Raw genomic sequence first — 18184 nt, 5'->3', positions numbered from 1 at the left:
CGCGTAGTCTGCTTTCGGATAAACCGGTGAAGAGCATTAACTGGCTCTTTCTAAAAGAAACTTGTAAAATCGTTGGATTGCTTGTATAATCAGGTATAGCTTAGTCACGAAATGGTTTCATAGTTTCATTAGGACTATTGTACATGAATGTTCTACTATTTACTGCCGTTGTTATATTCTTATTTCTGCAAGTGCATGACATTTTCAGCCCCTGGCATTTTTTTTTTTTTTCATTGGCCCAAATGGCCCTGATTTCACCATTTTCACCATACAGGCCTACAGGGTTATAGGCTACATGTATTCTACAGGTATTGATGAGCTGAGCGGCACGTTGCCGTGAAAACTGGGCAGTTTAAATAATATGTCAGTTTTATGTATAGGGGGGAAAATGCGCAAATTCTTTTTGAATCTCTCATCTCTCAATTGATTTATTTAATTGTTGTTTAAAGTTGTCCTTGTACGATCACGGTCAGTTCCAGCGGTGGAGAAAACCGGATAATTTAAACCTCGGATCTTTTATTAGCTACTGAGGAACCTTCCCACGTGACACGTAAATCAACCGATAAGCTCTCTAAGTTGGTGGAATAGAGCCTACAAATTGTCTTCCCCAACGAAAGTCGGAAAGGACACACGGCCAAACGAAAACCACTGCCCCCCCCCCCCCCCACCCCAACACACTCCAACTTCTTCCCATCTGCTCAATCGGTTCCCCTCTCTAGCCCGTCCCCATGCACTGATAAATAGTACTGTTCGGTCCGATTATTCCTCAGTTTACCTTTCAACCTAACAACATCGATGAGAGAGAACTGATATCTCATGTATGGGTGAATTTACTATTCATTCACACACCAAAAAATTATAAGAATTTTCATTTATCGTTTCTGAGCTTTTAGCAATCTGGGAACCTTGAAGACGTGCACTGGCCGTCTTCATGTCGTGAATAATGACGCAAGGGTACAATTAACCCACAAAGGTACCACATATTTTATCGTGTTTTGGACTATTCTGTAAGCTGACAATTTTGTTTGTCTGTTGCCTGAAACCAGTCAGTTGTAGGCCTATGATTTTCTCAGAACATTTTCAAAAAATGCTTTATGCACACTTATGTTTGGAGAGGTGTTTTTAAATTATACAGTGGACGATGTTAACTAGGAAAAGAAAACTTTTATATTTATGCATATAATTTCTTAATCTAACCTAACTTTTCGTTACCAATTTATTTCTTTTTTTTATTGCCTTTTTTAATTTCTTTATTTTTTATATACTTTATAAGGGTACTTATATGACGTATAATACGTCAAACATGCACAAGTAAACCCTCTTTTCTCAACAATCCACCTGTTGAGAATTTTGAATCGAGAAGTGCAACTGACGTCCGCCACATTTTATGTACATACCTCAGCCAAGGCACGCGCTCTGGCTCCTTGCAAGATAAATTGTTGACAGCAAAATCCAATGACTAGAGCTCCCATCTTCTTGACACCCCCCCACTCCCCCGCCCAAAAAAATGTAAAAGCCAAATTAATTCCAACCAAAATACCAGTGGAAGAAAACTCCAAAATTGGCTGACGTTGTTTCGAGATGTTCGATTCAAATGTTTAAATGGTTGGATTACTGTTCAAACATGGTTTAGCGATTCTGGCTTTGGCATATCTACACTTAGAATAACTAGCAAAATCCTTGTATACCAAATGTAAGGGCAGGTTCCTGTTGTGAAGGTCGGTGAAATTTTCCGCGTAGGACAGATAAACAGCCCTCTACACGACAGGACAGTTCTTCTGCTTGTTGATAGTGGGTCACATCTGGAATAGTGTATATGTACATTGTTCTCGCCCCAGCCTTCAGGCTCTTGCCAAGTGAAGTCATAGTCTCCCAGCTGTCACTGCCTCAACTGCGGCCTTACGTCAGGGCCTCTATCACCTACCTGGTGAATACATCGTGCGGTGTATTCCGGACATGCGCACTCCTGTTGTCTCCACAATATGTCTACACCTGGCGACCGTGGTGCTAGTGAAAAATTCTGGAGAACAGCGTTCAGCTACAAGCAAATGAATAAATAAATAAATAAATAAATAAATAAATAAATAAATAAATAAATAAATAAATGCAGAAGCTTGGCAAGGGCATCGGTATCAAGTACCATAACCGTAATTTCTAAATGATTCCATATTGTGACCTCTGTCAAGTTCAGGGTGAAGGGTTTTTCTCTGTAGGGTATTGGAAACAGCTGCCGACGGTCAAATTATATTCGAACTATTAAACTTATGTAAACATCACCAGTTCTCGGGATATATATAAAACAATCCAGCTTTAGTCTCACTGCTGATTACCATAAATCTATCCTTACGCTGTATGCAAATTGTTGGTGACATAAAATCAACTGAAAGTGAAGAAAATCAAGGTAATGTATGTGCAGCAATTTTACAGATGAGTCGGTAGAGGCCACTAATTAAAAATTTAACAGGCCCCCGATACTGAGGACGTGACAAAATATTTTTGTCGCCTTAACCTACTTATGTCAGCCAGGAGGCGTCTAAGTTGCTACTTTTTAAGGGTTTATATGCATTTTGAATAAAGTTAAGGTTAACTGACAAGAGACCGGATTTCATCGGTTACGTGTGACTTTTTGTCAACTGTCAATTGTCTTCTCTGCTCTATAGTGAAAATTGTTTCACGCTAGACTTCGCAGGGGTTATTTAAGAAAGGCAAGAAGAAAATCGTATTCAAAGAATCAACTATAACAATTTATTTATAATTTCTTTACTTGATTTGTGTGCTACGTCGTACTCAACAATATTTCCCTTATAGGAGGGCCTCCAGCATAATGGTTGGAGGACAGAGCCTGGAGGAAACCCACGCCCATCCCTGCACAGGTTGCTAGATGGCAGACCTCCCCACGTATACGACCAGAGAGGAAGCCAACATGGGCTTGACTAGAGCTCACAGGGACAATGTTTAAACCTATAGACTTAATCTTTGGTCAGGTCATCTCTTAAATGTTAACATAAAATTTCTGGCGTTCAAAAGCTTGTAATGACGTTTTCAAGTTGCGTTAGGAGTGAGTAGCACACATGTTGGGTAAGGTTAGATGGTTTTATTTTTCAGTGATAGTGACGATTTTTATCAGAGGTTTTATCTCCGTAGCTTTCTGTACTTACATTCGAATGGTCTGTCGTTGAGAGACACTATCAAACCCTAGTCTCTTTGCTTCACGCTTCCAACTGTGCTAATGGGTGGCGCCAACAGACTAACTGATTTATTGATTTATTTGATTGGTGTTTTACGCCGTACTCAAGAATATTTCACTTATACGACGGCGGCCAGCGTTATGGTGGTTGGAGACCGGGCAGAGCCGGGGGGAAACCCACGACCATCCGCAGGTTGCTGGCAGACCTTTCCACTTTCGGCCGGAGAGGAAGCCAGCATGAGCTTGAACTCACAGCGACAACAGACTAACTGAGGGCACTCCTGAATACTTCAAGAATATTTCGCTTATACGAAGGCGGCCAGTATTAAGATGGGAGGAAATCGGGCAGTGCCCGGGAGAAACCCACGACCATCCGCAGGTTGCTTACAGACCTTCCCACGTACGGCCAGAGAGGAAACCAGATCTGAAGTTAAATTTAAATTTAAATTTTTTATTATACAAATACCAAGTGTGGCAGAGTTATAGTAAACAAGCACCAACATCAAACTACGAAATAAGTGAAATATTATAGAGTACGGTGTATAGACCAGTTAAATAAATAAATCAAACTCTTTCAGAAAAAAATCAACTCAGCTTTTATAGAAGTTGTCTCCCCTACTTCACTGCAACACTATACGTTGGCCATTGCCACTTCCTACCTACTGGCAAGTACCACTCATTGTCTCCTTTTAAACGTCGGCGACATCACTTTAGATTTATCAAAAATGTTAGAAGCATAACCTTGGAATATATATACTTTCTTTCTGAGGTTAAAGTGGAATTAAGAGGACAGGCAGCTCCGAATATTCTAAATGTCTTTTAGTTGTACGGGTGCTCACGAATTTTTCTCTTGTCTATCTTTTGAAGGATTGCAGATTGCGCAGTCATTCTGTGAGTTTTCCTTGTGTGGATAAATTGCTGACTGGACTATCGTTTTATCGATGTACATAAATTGTTTGTTTCGATAGTAATTCCTATATGGGTTTTACATCGGTTCAGTCATTCCATTTGTGTTATATGTGTGGATGTACTGTTAATTAGACAGTCATTCTATGGGTTTTACAAGTATGGATGTACTGTTTATTGGACAGTCATTCTATGGGATTTATAAGTTTGGATGTACTGTTGATTGGACAGTCATTCTATGGGTTTTACAAGTATGGATGTACTGTTGATTGGACAGTCATTCTATGGGATTTACATGTATGGATGTACTGTTAATTTCACAGTCATTCCATTGGTTTTACACCTGTTGATTCTTCGTGGGACAGTCATACCATGGGTTTTACATGTGTGAATGCATTGTTGGCTGGCTTGTCATTCCATGCTCTCTCAAATCGTCACCGTTTTCTTGTTCATAAACAAATGAACACATCTTTTCATTTCACTTTAAATCGCCGTCATTGTCGTAGCTTCTATATAGACTCATTGGACACCTGCTAAGTCAACATATTGGTCTGTTCTACAGTTTGTTTAACTACAGTATATGGTTTATATAATAGGGGATAATAAATGTATCTATCGTCAGAAAGAAGGACCCAAATCTCCCGGCGCAAGTCATTCTAGGGAACCATATAATATAATCAAAGATTCATCTTTTTTCAGTCAGTGTAGCGAAAAAAAAATGTCAGGTTTCAGATCTGTCTATATCTGCACAACGCGGACCACTGTATACATATTGTTCAATGAGCGAGACATATGGCTGTTTCGAACTCTTGAGAGTACAGCTAATAATTCGCACAGGAGAATTCTAATTACTGACAATGTGGATATATATTAGAATATGAAGAACTGTAACATGCATACGTATTTATTTATTAAAATTTAATTTTATTTTATTTATTAAATTATATATTTGATCTGACTTTTACGCCGCACTCAAGAATGTTTCACTTTTACGGCGGCGGTCAGCATTATGGCGTTAGAAAACCGGGTATGGAAATCCAGAACCATCCGCAGATTGTTGTCAGACTGGAGAGGATACCAGGGTGAGATGGACTTGAACCCACAGTAATCGCATTGGTGAGGGGTTCCCGGTCATTGTTCTGTCCCAGCAAATTAAACATATAGGCCACTGAGACCCCACTTATTTCAAGAAAGAGACATGAAAGCAGTTCGGATAAAGTTGTTTATTCACCAATAGATATGAAAGAAATAATCCCTTCTAGCTTTGAATAATTTAAACGAAAACATAACTGTTGATAAGCTCTATGACGGAGACTTGTCAACATCGGAAAGGTAGGGTTTGAAGCCTGGTTTGAAATAATAAATTCAAAAGTGCAATAAATACGGAAATATTTATGCATTTGACAAGTACTGAAATCATTATTATTTTACACACACTTTTTATACAAACATTGGTCCTGAATATATTCACAGTATAACTTGGAATGTTCCCATATACATGTATATAGCTTGCAGGGAGACTCCGACGTATATCGTAATATCCATTTCATGGAAATTTCTGCCACTTATTTACAGTTTAGTTATTCATTCATGGGTTCAGAGAATATCGGCTCTGATGAACACTCGAAACTGTAAGCAAGATTCACTGACGTCATACGTATATATTGGTATATAGATATATATATAATTCTCCAACGCTCGAGCATACATACATGTTCAGAAGTATTTTGAAACTGAGAGTGAATCCTGGCGACATTCTTGAGTGAGTACATATTTGTTGTAACTGTCACATCATTCTCCGTGATTTGATGATAACGAAATGATTTTAGGACACTGTCCCAACAGAAATGACGACCAAATACACCGCCAAAATCCAGTGATATGCGAACATTTTAAAGGAAGAAAAATAAATTTATCGTTAATTTTCAAAGATGCTCTGTAGGCATGATTGAAAAAAATGATTACATGTTTATCGATGTATATTCAAACAAGCTGATTTATATGTTACCCACCACGCTGCCAAGCCTCCTTGGTAGAATCCTCACTAAGCACACGGAGAACGTCATATTGTCAACGCCGCGGCTCTGCAGGCCTATATAACACACCATTAACTAAGGTATGTCACTGGGAATATTTGTAAAATATATTTTAGTTCTCTGATCTCTATCATCAAAGAATGGTGTGCTCATGATTGTACTCAAAGTTTGATCGTTACATCCAAGTAGAGGCCATGAACGCATTGCTTCAAGTATATGTGCGAGAGCCAGTCCAACTCTGTGTGGCGTCATGAGACAATATCGGAAGTTCACATCAAGTTCGTCATGTGACCTAGCATAACATCAAGCCTCATGACGTCAACGTCTATGACCTACACGTCCTCTTCGTCTCCAGGCATATTCATGCGTCTCCAGGTATATTCGCTACGATATAACAAAGTTGTTACATCCGTCTGTTTTGTAGAATCATTGTTGCATTGATTATAGCCAGTGTTATTTACTCCATTTTATGAGTCTGAAATAAGTCTTTTTCGCAAAATTCCACAAAATACGCCGTGATACCGTTGCTTTGTTAAAAAAAAAATCATTTATAACATTCCTTCGTAACGTGGCCTATCTTCCTGCTGCGAAAGGTCCGGTGTGTGATATGCACAGTATCACCATACCTATATATGAGAGACAGCTGCTCCGCCGCTTTCGTCAATAACGCCACTGCTGACTTCAAATGTATTCCTATACCAGAACAAAAAACATGGCACAGCGAGGAACTTTCGTTTAGCATTTTAACCTTGATTTTTCACTATATAGCACTGATGCGGCACGAATACCCGACCTGTTGAGGTGCGGGTCATTTTGACAATTGTAAAACCATCCAAGTGGTGAGCAAAACCTGATCACATGTCCAAATGATTGAAGTGTTTATCACCATGGTAACATCTCCCACACAGACTGTTTGTGCCATTTGAAAGGCTGCAACAGTAATGTAATCCTACCTACCAACCAATCACGCATGTTAACACAGTTTTCTGGGTGAAGAAAGTCACGTGTTTATGTGTGTTCTCGTCTTGTACCAACGAATGTTTCTTTCCGTCCTATTCAAAGCAAAGTGTAAGTTTTCGCACTGCCGGTATACTTTGCCGTGAGAAGCCGTAGCTCGTACTTTAGCTTGAGGACAGACTTGTCCGTTGTCACTGCCTGGATGGATACGCGCACCATTTGCAAAAGGCTCCGAGAAAATCCAAGATGTCAAATGCTGTTAACAGACTAAATCCCAGATAAAGCGCGAAGGTTCCACCGACATCGCCTGGAGAAGAAAGAATCACAATTAAAAAGCTGAAGAAATACATGTATAATAATGGAAAAATATAACCAAAACGGTTTGCGTCTTTTTTTTAGATAAACAATTACCTTACTTAGACTTACGAGTAAATCACCATTACAATTAGCTCTCAAGTAACAATAATGAGTCTTTCATTTGGAAAAGAAATGTTTAATGCCAAACCACACAAAAGACTTCTAAATATCTGCAAAGTAAGGAAGGATTATCTCCCATTGACTGTCTATTATTGTCCTTATTAGGAACTGAAGAATAGCTATATATAAGGTAGCCTAAGTTTTGAACAAATGTACTTTACCAACGGGGTAATAATTCAAGGTCATTTCTCTATTTGATGTAATCAAAGAAAACTGGATCAAAAGTAGAACTACGGTTACATAACTGCAATACTATATAGGTACATGTATACAGACTAATGCACCTCCTATCCTCTATATTGTTAATGTTAACTTATAAAAAAAATGGATCTTCGTTTCTGCTTTACAACAATGTTACATTGTTCAGAAAGGATTGTAATATCACAGAATGTAAACAAGCCAGGGAACTTACAAGCCAGATCAAATAAGCCGTATGCGATTCTCTGCGTGATGCGAGTCTCGGTTAGGTCAGGAAAGTACAACTCCAGCTGTAATAGATTGGCTCTGAAGCAGAAAAAAAACAGTTCTTCTATACTCATATCATATCTGATTGGATCTGTGCGTCGAAACAGACATTCGTATACCAACCGTCAACCAGATCAATAATGGCAAGACCAATTCCCAAAACGACGCATATAACAAACCATGACAGAACTAAGAAAGTACGAAAATAGGGCGGAATCATGCAAAGAGGATCAGCCAACAGTTTCCAATGATTTTGGAAAGACGCAAGGTATGTTCTAGGCGTTTCAAGTTTTGTAAATTTCGTAAACACAATCATCATGGTGTTTACGTCTACTGCAGATTAAGTTATACGACAGCGGCAAGCATCATGGTGTTTACGTGTACTGCAGATTAATTTATACGACAGCGGCAAGCATCATGATGTTTACGTCTACTGCAGATTAATTTATACGACAGTGGCAAACATCATGGTGTTTACGTGTACTGCAAATTAATTTATACGACAGCGACAAGCGTCATGGTGTTTACGTCTACTGCAGATTAAGTTATACGACAGCGGCAAGCATCATGGTGTTTACGTCTACTGCAGATTAAGTTATACGACAGCGGCAAGCATCATGGTGTTTACGTCTACTGCAGATTAATTTATACGACAGCGACAAGCGCCATGGTGTTTACGTCTACTGCAGATTAAGTTATACGACAGCGGCAAGCGTCATGGTGTTTACGTCTACTGCAGATTAAGTTATACGACTGCGGCAAGCATCATGGTGTTTACGTCTACTGCAGATTAAGTTATACGACAGTGGCAAGCATCATGGTGTTTACGTGTACTGCAGATTAATTTATATGACAGCGGCAAGCATCATGATGTTTACGTGTACTGCAGATTAAGTTATACGACAGCGGCAAGCATCATGATGTTTACGTGTAATGCAGATTAAGTTATACGACTGAGTTTTTTTTACAGTTTTGAACCGGCTTGTGTAGGAGGGTGTGAAATGTTCAGCGATCACGCCTATTGTGCGGAAGCAAAATGAAAGCGATCCACCTTAAGTTCCACCCCATGGTCAAAAAAACTTTGGATGACATTCGTTTTTTGACATGTGGCATTGTATTATCGTGTCCGTCAAAAATGGACTCCTTGTTTAACTTTTGAGTATACACAAGCCGAGTGAATTCTAAAGAGACTTGACGTGAGTTAATACCCCATGCCATTCTTTATGTTTAAATTTGAGTATGTTTATATATAGTGATACAGTCCTTGTTTAAGACTTTTGCTTTCGTTATTTCTCTTCGACTGCAAGATACGTCCAGTATATTATATGCGCATTGCGAGATATGCCCTGTAATGTACACTTATCACAGTCTACTTAGTTAAGGGCTGTATAGCAGGGTTACAATTACATACATTGATCGATTCTGCGATGACATAAGGCCATTTTACAGCCAGTCGAGCACGAAACATACGACAACGTTTGATTTAAACTGTAAGTAAGGTACAGCCGCTGAGGAAAGAAATGGCTCATGGTTGTATTTCAGCCCGACATTGAATGATGAAATGCGAGGATAGCAGACGGTAAAACACTACGTAATGGCACTTAAACACGTGCAGATTCAAGGCAATAACACGTAGTGAAAAAATCTATGATATGTGTTCGTGAAGATGGATGGCAGTCTTAACCAGCATTTTTTTTATTTTGCTGTGCAAGGGACAATTAAGTTTTTTCCTTCTGTGTGCTCGACATGCTAATCTCTCCGGTCGGCAGATCACAAGTCTTTCCACCAGCACGCACTGCCCCCGATGGAAATCACCGACAATTACGTGCGAGAAGAACGAGTTTCCTTTGTGCAGAAAACCAGTGCTTATCAAGCACCCGTTTCTCTCCGATGAAGAGAGATTCAAATCAATGTTCGGACGCCTTGCTTGAAAGGTAATTTCCTCTAATTATGCTGGGTTATCGGTCGAGCCAGGTAGGCTGAGGGTTTACCTATCGTACTGAAGGAGGCATCTCTCCATGGTAAATCGATAAACAGCATTTACAAGACAATACAGCACGACATGATTTAAATAGAGATGGTCCATTGACTGGGAATCTTTGATGAGGTAGGCAGTTATCTACAGCACTGCTGACGCCTGTTTACCTCGGTGCTGCGCGTCAACCTTTATCCACTTGGGACGCCTTAACTCAAGGTATATTATTTATGCATAATCGTTCTTGACGTTTTATCAATCACTCATTCTTCGCGCAGTGCTGACAGCCATGTCTTAAGCATAATCTATTGAGTGCTTAATACTCACTAAAAATTGACCACTGGATATCTTTTTTTTAAAATTGTTTTTGTGATAGTGCAGCCCATTTCTCATTCCCACGAGTGTGCATTTTATTTATTGCCTGTCAAGCACTTGAATACTGATTTATTTATATTTGATAAATGTTTAACGCTGTACTGAAGAATATTTAACTTTTTAGATTTATGGGAGGATAAAATAGGGGAAGAAACATCTCCCTTTGCCAGGTATACTTGACAAACCTGTTCACATAAATCTGCAGCCGGGAAATGGATTCGAACCTGAATTAGAACAACGCTTCAATCGACTGAGCCAGCGATATGGAAAACCTGCGCGGGTATGTCTAAAAGATTCGCTGCAGTACATACTTCTACCATTTTACAAGACAGGGGAGTTCAACGAAGTCAATGGATTTGGAACAATCAACATCAGCCGGGTACCATGCTAACTTTGGCTAGAAACAGTGCACTTCCAACACTTACAATGATATGCTGGCGTTATTGGCAGCACAGCATTTTTTTGTTCATAAAACAGATTGACATGTCTGAGAATCTCTCGCCTTTCTTCTTTTAGGTACTAATAAAAATAGCGTGGAAGTCCTGTTCTTTAATCCTTTCTCTAGACCCACAGTCATTCTCCCTACAGAAATACCCTTTATAAGGGCACGGTATAGACCTGTATGCGAGTGTCATCCCTATAGTTTCACCCTTTATTTCTTCGCTTCCCGATTCCCCCACACACTCCATGGCTCATAGTGTTTTACGACAATCAAATAATTTAAGTCGCAATTATCCAGTTCAAGTCTTCCTAGCAGAAAATATGAAAATACACTATGAACTGTGATGGCCGCGTATGAAAAAAAATATATATAAGGGACGAGCGTTACATTTAATCCTGGCTGTCACTCAGAGCCGCGTACACTGTAGTGATCTCATGCCGTATTTCTGAACTAAGTGAAAGCTGGCAATGGCCTCTGACTCACATCATATCGGCCTTTCCTACTATTTACATGTATAATCTTTTGGCGTAGTGTTGCAGTGTGTTGGTCCATATTGTTTTTCTAAAATCTGGAGCCCGGCATTATCGACTTGAAGCTCTTGTCTGCAACGAATTAAACGTTGTGTATGAAAATTGGAACAGACTCGTAGTTAGTTACATGTACAGAAAATCCTAGACAGACTGATTAGGGTTGTCAGGTAGAATTTAGCCGTGTCTGACTTACTTATAGAAATCCTCGTTGATCCTGTTAGATCGAGTGTAGTCGGATAGTTCCTCCTGGTACGACCGTATTATGCTCAGGCTCGTCTGGATCTCGTCGTTCAGATGTTTCACCTCTTTGCTCAGCAAGGAAAAGGTAAGCCGGTCAAAGATAAGCTGGACCTTAGTTGGTTCCATCAGTCCGAACTCGCTGAGACGAGCAGATATAGGTTTAATCGGGTTCACCAGATTCCACCCATCCAGCTGCATTCGGTTTGTCATGGATAAGATACTGCGTACGATGGACTGTAATGAAAGGTCAATAGCAGTGCTGATTAATAGATTTATGATTTTATTCATTTATTTGATTTGTGTTTTACGCTGTACTCAAGAATATTTCACTTATACGACGGCAGCCAACGTTATGATCGGAGAACCGGGGAAAAACCCACGACCATCCGCAGATGGTTGCAGGCTATCCCGTGTACTGCAGGGGAGGAAGCTAGGAAGACCTGGGGCTTGAACCCACAGTGGCCGTATTGGTGAGAGGTTCGTTAATTGATTTATTGGTTAAATTGATACAAATATTATATAAAATGAGTGAAATGAAGACCATCGCAGGCAGCGCTACGCTGTCTCAGTTCACCTAAGAATAAGGTTAAACTTTCCAAGCAAGCTTCAGATCGCTGGGTTACTGCCTTACGTCAGGTGGTTTATCAGACAACTGTCGAGGTGCAGCGGTTTCTCATGGCTGTGTCGAGTTTCTTTCACCCACCCAACTAACCGAGGTCATTTGAATGAAATATTCGGAACAGAAAGGAATTCGCGAAGTAATCACGAGTTAAAAATGAAATGATACCTTTTTATGAAATGCTAGAATGGCTTTATCCGAACACTCTACGGGTTGATCATTGATATGGGGCTGTGTGGACAGTCTGAACCAGAGGATTGCTTATATGTAAGGTTTAATACTTGTATGCAAAGCCTATTTATGTGCGTCTGTTACCGAACGCGCGTTTGAACGTGTTTTATGAGACAAAAATATCCATGCTCAAGGTTATGATGAAGAAGGCCTATGCTGCACATTTTGGCACAAATTTAGTTTTTAGATATAGAGCATATGCTGGCTACCCCACTTTTGAAAGTGCAGTAGTACAGCCTCAACCGCCGCCTGCCCCACCGCTTCCTACAGCACCATTATGCCAGACCCAGCGAGCCAGGCTATACGCACCTGTAGTTTCTTTTCCAAACCTACTGCTCAAGTTTCATAGAGACTCAATATAATACGGGATTAAAAGATGTCAAAACCTACACCGGCAAACCCTCTTGCAAGAATAATCCAGCCATTAAAACTTTTGTGTGGAGAAGTCAAACCGACGAGTGCTAAATTTCACACTCATTAATCTCAAGCCTAACCTAACTTGTGGGATCTAGTGTATACCAGGTATTAGGACGGACTGGAGTTGGAAAGGTACATGAACGTGAAATTGTCCTGTAGGGCCAGGTACGATAACCCTTCAGGCTATATGTAGGCTTAATATTACTATATGGAAAGGCACGATGGCGGTCTCGTGACATGCACCATGTCTAATGACCTGTCTAATCACCATAGCAGCATACGTCCTTGCCATGAGATGAGCTAAGTCAACACATTTGAGCGGACTTATACAGGAGCTTTGGGAAAATAAGGGAAGGGTGTCGGGAGATACAGGTGATATACTGCTAAATACCACCTCTTCACGTGAATTTTCTTTGAAAACATATATGTGAACACGTAACAAGCAAATCTCGAGTGCTGAAGCGTGATTTCGTGTGAAATCAATTTCACACCAAAAAATAGACCTCAACAAAAACAACAACAAAATGTCGAACATCTATTTCTTCTTAAGATCTTAGATACCGTTACCACTTCACAGTCGAATCCAAATACATATTCAACCTTATATTCAGGCAACCGATTTTAATGATAATGGAAAACTATACCCGCTCAAATCCAATAATGCTCAAACACTGCAGCTATGTGAATATCCGATGTAACAAGTTTTACATAAAGGCACTGTTGCCGCTCTCTCTTGTACCGAAAATCATCGACGGCTAGAACAGGCAATCAAATGGTCCCATATTTGCAGAAAGTCAAAACAGCGTTGTGGCTACTCTATCTTCACGCATGTTATCTATGCAGGCATGACTGAAACTCCGCACAAGGTCATAGGCCATTGTGGCAGCGCTAACTACCGATCGCAGCGCTAGATACAAGCGGGATATAAATTTTACATTGATTAACCCTCTAGGCTGGGCCAAACAGCGGCATTTTCGGTTAAATGATGATTAACTTTTGCTATATCTATGATTAAACGCATGATCTATACTTAATTGGTATAGTCTGCAATTCCTGAGGTAAAAAGTGTTATTGCAAACGGTTGTTATGGCATACTTCTGTCTATAGTGTATGTATTGTTCTATGTACTATGCCGCAAGCACCACGGACAAGGTTGTACGGTGCTGGACGCGGCTTGGAATAAGGTGTGCATGTCAGAACATCATTACCTCGCCACCTCGCCAAGTTTTTTCCACATCACATGTCATGCGACCTTTAGCTAGGGAGACAATGGACAACCACGTGCATCAAACCGCTTGATAATGTCCCTTGTTAGTCGTGAAGCAGACGCTAATTATTGCCGGCAACTGCCCGTTTTGCGAAAATACCCGCTCGTTGACATGGCAACGGTGCTCTTGATTTACCGACTACGGTTGCAGTCGGGACAGTTTTTAGAGCTGGGAAAATCATATGGCGGACAGCCTATTGATCATTATCACAGTGAATAGGCAAAGGATGGTGGGTCGTATTACTGGTTCTCCACCAATTAGAGCCTTCAGTTCCGGCCTGTAAAGGCACGGCAACTCTGTCACGCTTCTAATGAATAGCCTGATTAGATTCATTAAAGACATCGGTATTTAAACATAGCATCGATAACTACATCCATGTTCCCCTTTTTATGATGTAGAAGACGAGATAACCTTTAAGTTAGTTCGACGTTATTAACTGAGGCGAATTGCTCGGTCTTCCGGCCAAACATAATGACTCTTAATATTGTGCTAGGTAAATCAGGATCATGTATCTTAGTCTTTGTGAATATATCCAGTATATGTGTTCAGGCAACCAAGGGAGAGTTGAGCGTCAAGGAAATGCGTCAGACGATCAAAATCTTGTTCGGCCAAAGATTCAGTTAATCATAATAATATCTATGAATAGATCTAAATATCTATACAGCAACAGGCTTTCTCCTGACTTGCATGATTTAGGTACACTCATGTTTTAATCCCCGAAAGAAACAGGAAAAGGGTATTTGAGGCGGTTACCACATTTGTCATAAATAATATTACTCATGTCATATGTTTCCCTGTACAGTGACTGACACATGCTACTATCTACATATGTATCGCTAATAACATAACTGCATTATTTTTTATCTACTGAAGCCATGATGCTAGAGGTGAAGTAAGTTCCTTCTCTTTAGCCATTTTCATGAATAGCTAGAATGAAACCCTAAATGAGGCGAACTGACAAGCTACCGGATTTCATGTGATGATTTGCCAACTATCACACTGTCGTGACTGGTCTGGCTTTAGTCTGTTTACTATAGTCTTGTTTGATATAGGCTATGTTTTGTTAGCTGATTGAGTGGATAAACCAAAAAGTGAAAAGCTGACCTAGAGGTGCAATTTGCATGCCCACGATTATGGCTAGTTCTTTTGTCCAGTGATGGGTAAGTGGATACACCATACACTGGAGCCACCTCCTTCGGTATGGGCTTATAAAACCGACTCAGTGAACAACTTGACAACACACAGGCAGCGAAACATACTCGGCTATATTTCTGAAGATAGAGGAATCTGACAATGGGTTTGTTTTAAATGACCACAGCCACGATTTTTATCACAAGAATACCACAAGAATATTGTCTGAAACAAATTATTTATTTGTTTATTTGATTGGTGTTTTACGCTGTACTCAAGAATATTTCACTCATACGACGGCGGCCAGCATTATGGTGGGAGGAAACCGGGCAGAGCGCGGGGGAAACCCTCGACCATCCGCAGGTTGCTGAAGACATTTTCACTTACGGCCGGAGATGAAGCCAGCATGAGCTGGACTTGAACTCACAGCGAGTGAGAGGCTCCTGGGTCATTACGCCGCGCTAGGGCGCTAAGCAACTGAGCCACGGCACCCCCCTCCAATACATATTATAACCAGCAGAATACATATACATATATACATACATATATGCTGTTTTTGCTTTCAATGGGCTTCTTTTAATAAGCTTACTTCGGTAACAAATTGCGACTCAGCAATCATGGTATCGTCGAGGATTAGATGTGTCACGTCACAGGTCGTATGTCAGATTTGAGACTTGACTGTGAAGTAAGGGTGTTCGATTTGTCATCCTATTTTAAACGCACAGAACAAATGTATTGCCTTGTTCCCGTGGGTGGATCTTTAAAAGTAATTTCACAACACGTATTGGAAGTGTGTATACGGTTGATCAAACTGCAAATGGATGGTACTATACCCAATAGCAACCTTACCATTTGACTTTATTACTTTTACATCTCCTTGGCTATTCAGCAATCTTTATATTCAGACAACCATGATCACGTTGGCACAGTTAGAAATACCAGATACGATGTCATGACCTTCACATAACAATCTGTGTCTAAAGATTTCATTTTGGTTCACTTGATATTCGTTTATATGATAATAAACTTTCCCATCATATATTTATACCTACCTCAACCTCATTCATTTCTTTGAATATTTTGTCATCTTTCAGCCGATTTCCCATAGCTGTTTTATTGAAGTCATTTTTGAGATATCCTCTAACTACAGAATCCATGGAATCCTGGAGGTATGACATCTTGATTTTTAGTCTCTCCGCGAGGGATTTCATTTGTTTCACATCTTTACACAAACTCCAAGAATCCGTTGTTGTGTTGGCCCCGATACTCATTAACGTTTTATACAGCGACACAACTCCCCGACGGTTTTCTATATATCGCTGGAATAACTCTTCTAGCTCTTGGGACAGTTTCACTTGGCTTCTCTCTGCCTCTTTAATGGTGTTCAAAAAGGCACTATACAGAGTGTTAGCTCTGACATGGTTACGTCCCCTGGCCGCAGCACTAGTGTTGCCTAGTAGCCAATAACTTTTCAGAAGAACAGCTGAGAGTTTTTGAGCCGTATCCAACAAGCCACGCGTACTGATCTCGTAATACCGCCTGGACTTGTTGAATTCTCTGTAATTTTGACCGTAACCGTATAACAATTCATCTTGGAATGTCCGGATTCCGTCCTGTATTTCCACCATGACTGGCGTACTCTGGGACCAATCTTGCTTTCCCGTTGGCACCAGTTTGCTTAAGTTTCTCAGCATTTCATCCACGCTTTGTAAAGACATTTGCTCTGGTCGACCTTGACTGTTCATCTTGCCCGGATAAAACTCTTTAGCTTTCGACGAAATACCGTTAAGCTCTTTTCTAAGGTTCTGTACAAACAAGTTAAAAGCCGTGTGACCTGTTGCTTGGAAAAAGTCGTAGTTGGACAGAACGCTTTTATTTAGTTCTCCGACAGCCTCCAAAAGATTATTAGAGGCATTCGTATGCTCTTTGTCGTACTGATTGACGTAGGTCAGAAACGAATCCGCCTGAACAGAGCTATCCTCCAAAGACTGTTTGAGGGACAAGAGCTGCTCACGATCGTGATTCTTTATAGACACATCCTCCTTTTGGAAAGTGTCGCGAGCGTTTCTAACACGTTCTTCTAAAGCGGCGAGATTTTTAAATTCCCTTCTCCAGTTCACTTCGCCGTAGGACGCCAATGTGGCGTGCGAGGCAAATATATCAAATTCCGTTCTGTCACATTCCAGTTCACAGCCACACTCCTTCTGGTTTCGACCGGTGAAACCTACAAAATTGCATTAAACATTTAACACGTGTAAATACAGTGGATCTGTTTTTTTCTGTATATAAGTGTGTAGCATCAAACATTTAGTAGGCGTTCGAATTCACGTATTTTTGTTTTCACTTCTTGTTTAAATACACAAACATTCATCTTGAATTGGATACCCTATGTCCCAAGTGTTCTATACCATTCCAATGCTAATATTCCTACTTGTCGTTAATCGGAACTCCAGTGCATATCGTTGGGTTAAATTATTTGGGAAAATTGCTGTAATGCAGGAGTCCTAGTTATCGAGTGTGGTAATTCTGTGAAAAATCAAACCAAAGATGACTGAGGAAAGAAATTATCAGTTATTTATGAACTCACCATTGACCTTTACAGCGCAGGAGAAGTACTGCCTTACATCGCACTTTTTAACATTAGCTGAAAGCAACAAAGCATTGCAAACTTTAATACATGGATTTATACATAAATGAAGTACATACATTTCTTAACAAAGAGTCAACATTTGATTAATTATATAATGACATCTTCCTTAACAATCTGATGTATAAGTTACTTCCATTTTGCTGATGCCTAGGTTCAAGGCTATTCGAAATCGTTATTGATCGCACAAGTTTTACTTATCTGATTTTAAGTTCGACTCAAATTTTTGAAATCGACTTACTCCAAACCTACTCTTAATTAATACCGGTATTCAAACAAGT

At 40.1% G+C, this 18184-nt stretch overlaps 1 protein-coding gene across 1 annotated transcript in view; it reads right to left on the bottom strand.

The window, feature by feature from the left end:
* Positions 1-5310: 5310 nt before the first annotated feature.
* Positions 5311-18184, bottom strand: part of LOC135473393 (uncharacterized) — a 33018-nt gene continuing 20144 nt past the window's right edge. Inside the window, exons 7-11 of the mRNA XM_064753244.1 lie at positions 17844-17900; positions 16309-17480; positions 11544-11824; positions 7976-8067; positions 5311-7393 (exon numbers count right to left, since the gene is read on the bottom strand). Coding sequence (XP_064609314.1) covers positions 7278-7393; positions 7976-8067; positions 11544-11824; positions 16309-17480; positions 17844-17900 — 1718 coding nt within the window. The 3' untranslated portion in view covers positions 5311-7277. The remainder of the gene's footprint in view (positions 7394-7975; positions 8068-11543; positions 11825-16308; positions 17481-17843; positions 17901-18184) is intronic.

This window comes from Liolophura sinensis, chromosome 8 (assembly GCF_032854445.1).
Source record: "Liolophura sinensis isolate JHLJ2023 chromosome 8, CUHK_Ljap_v2, whole genome shotgun sequence".
NCBI classification, from domain to species: domain Eukaryota; kingdom Metazoa; phylum Mollusca; class Polyplacophora; order Chitonida; family Chitonidae; genus Liolophura; species Liolophura sinensis.
Note: the sequence above shows the minus strand (reverse complement) of the source record. Positions and strands in the feature narration are given on the sequence as shown.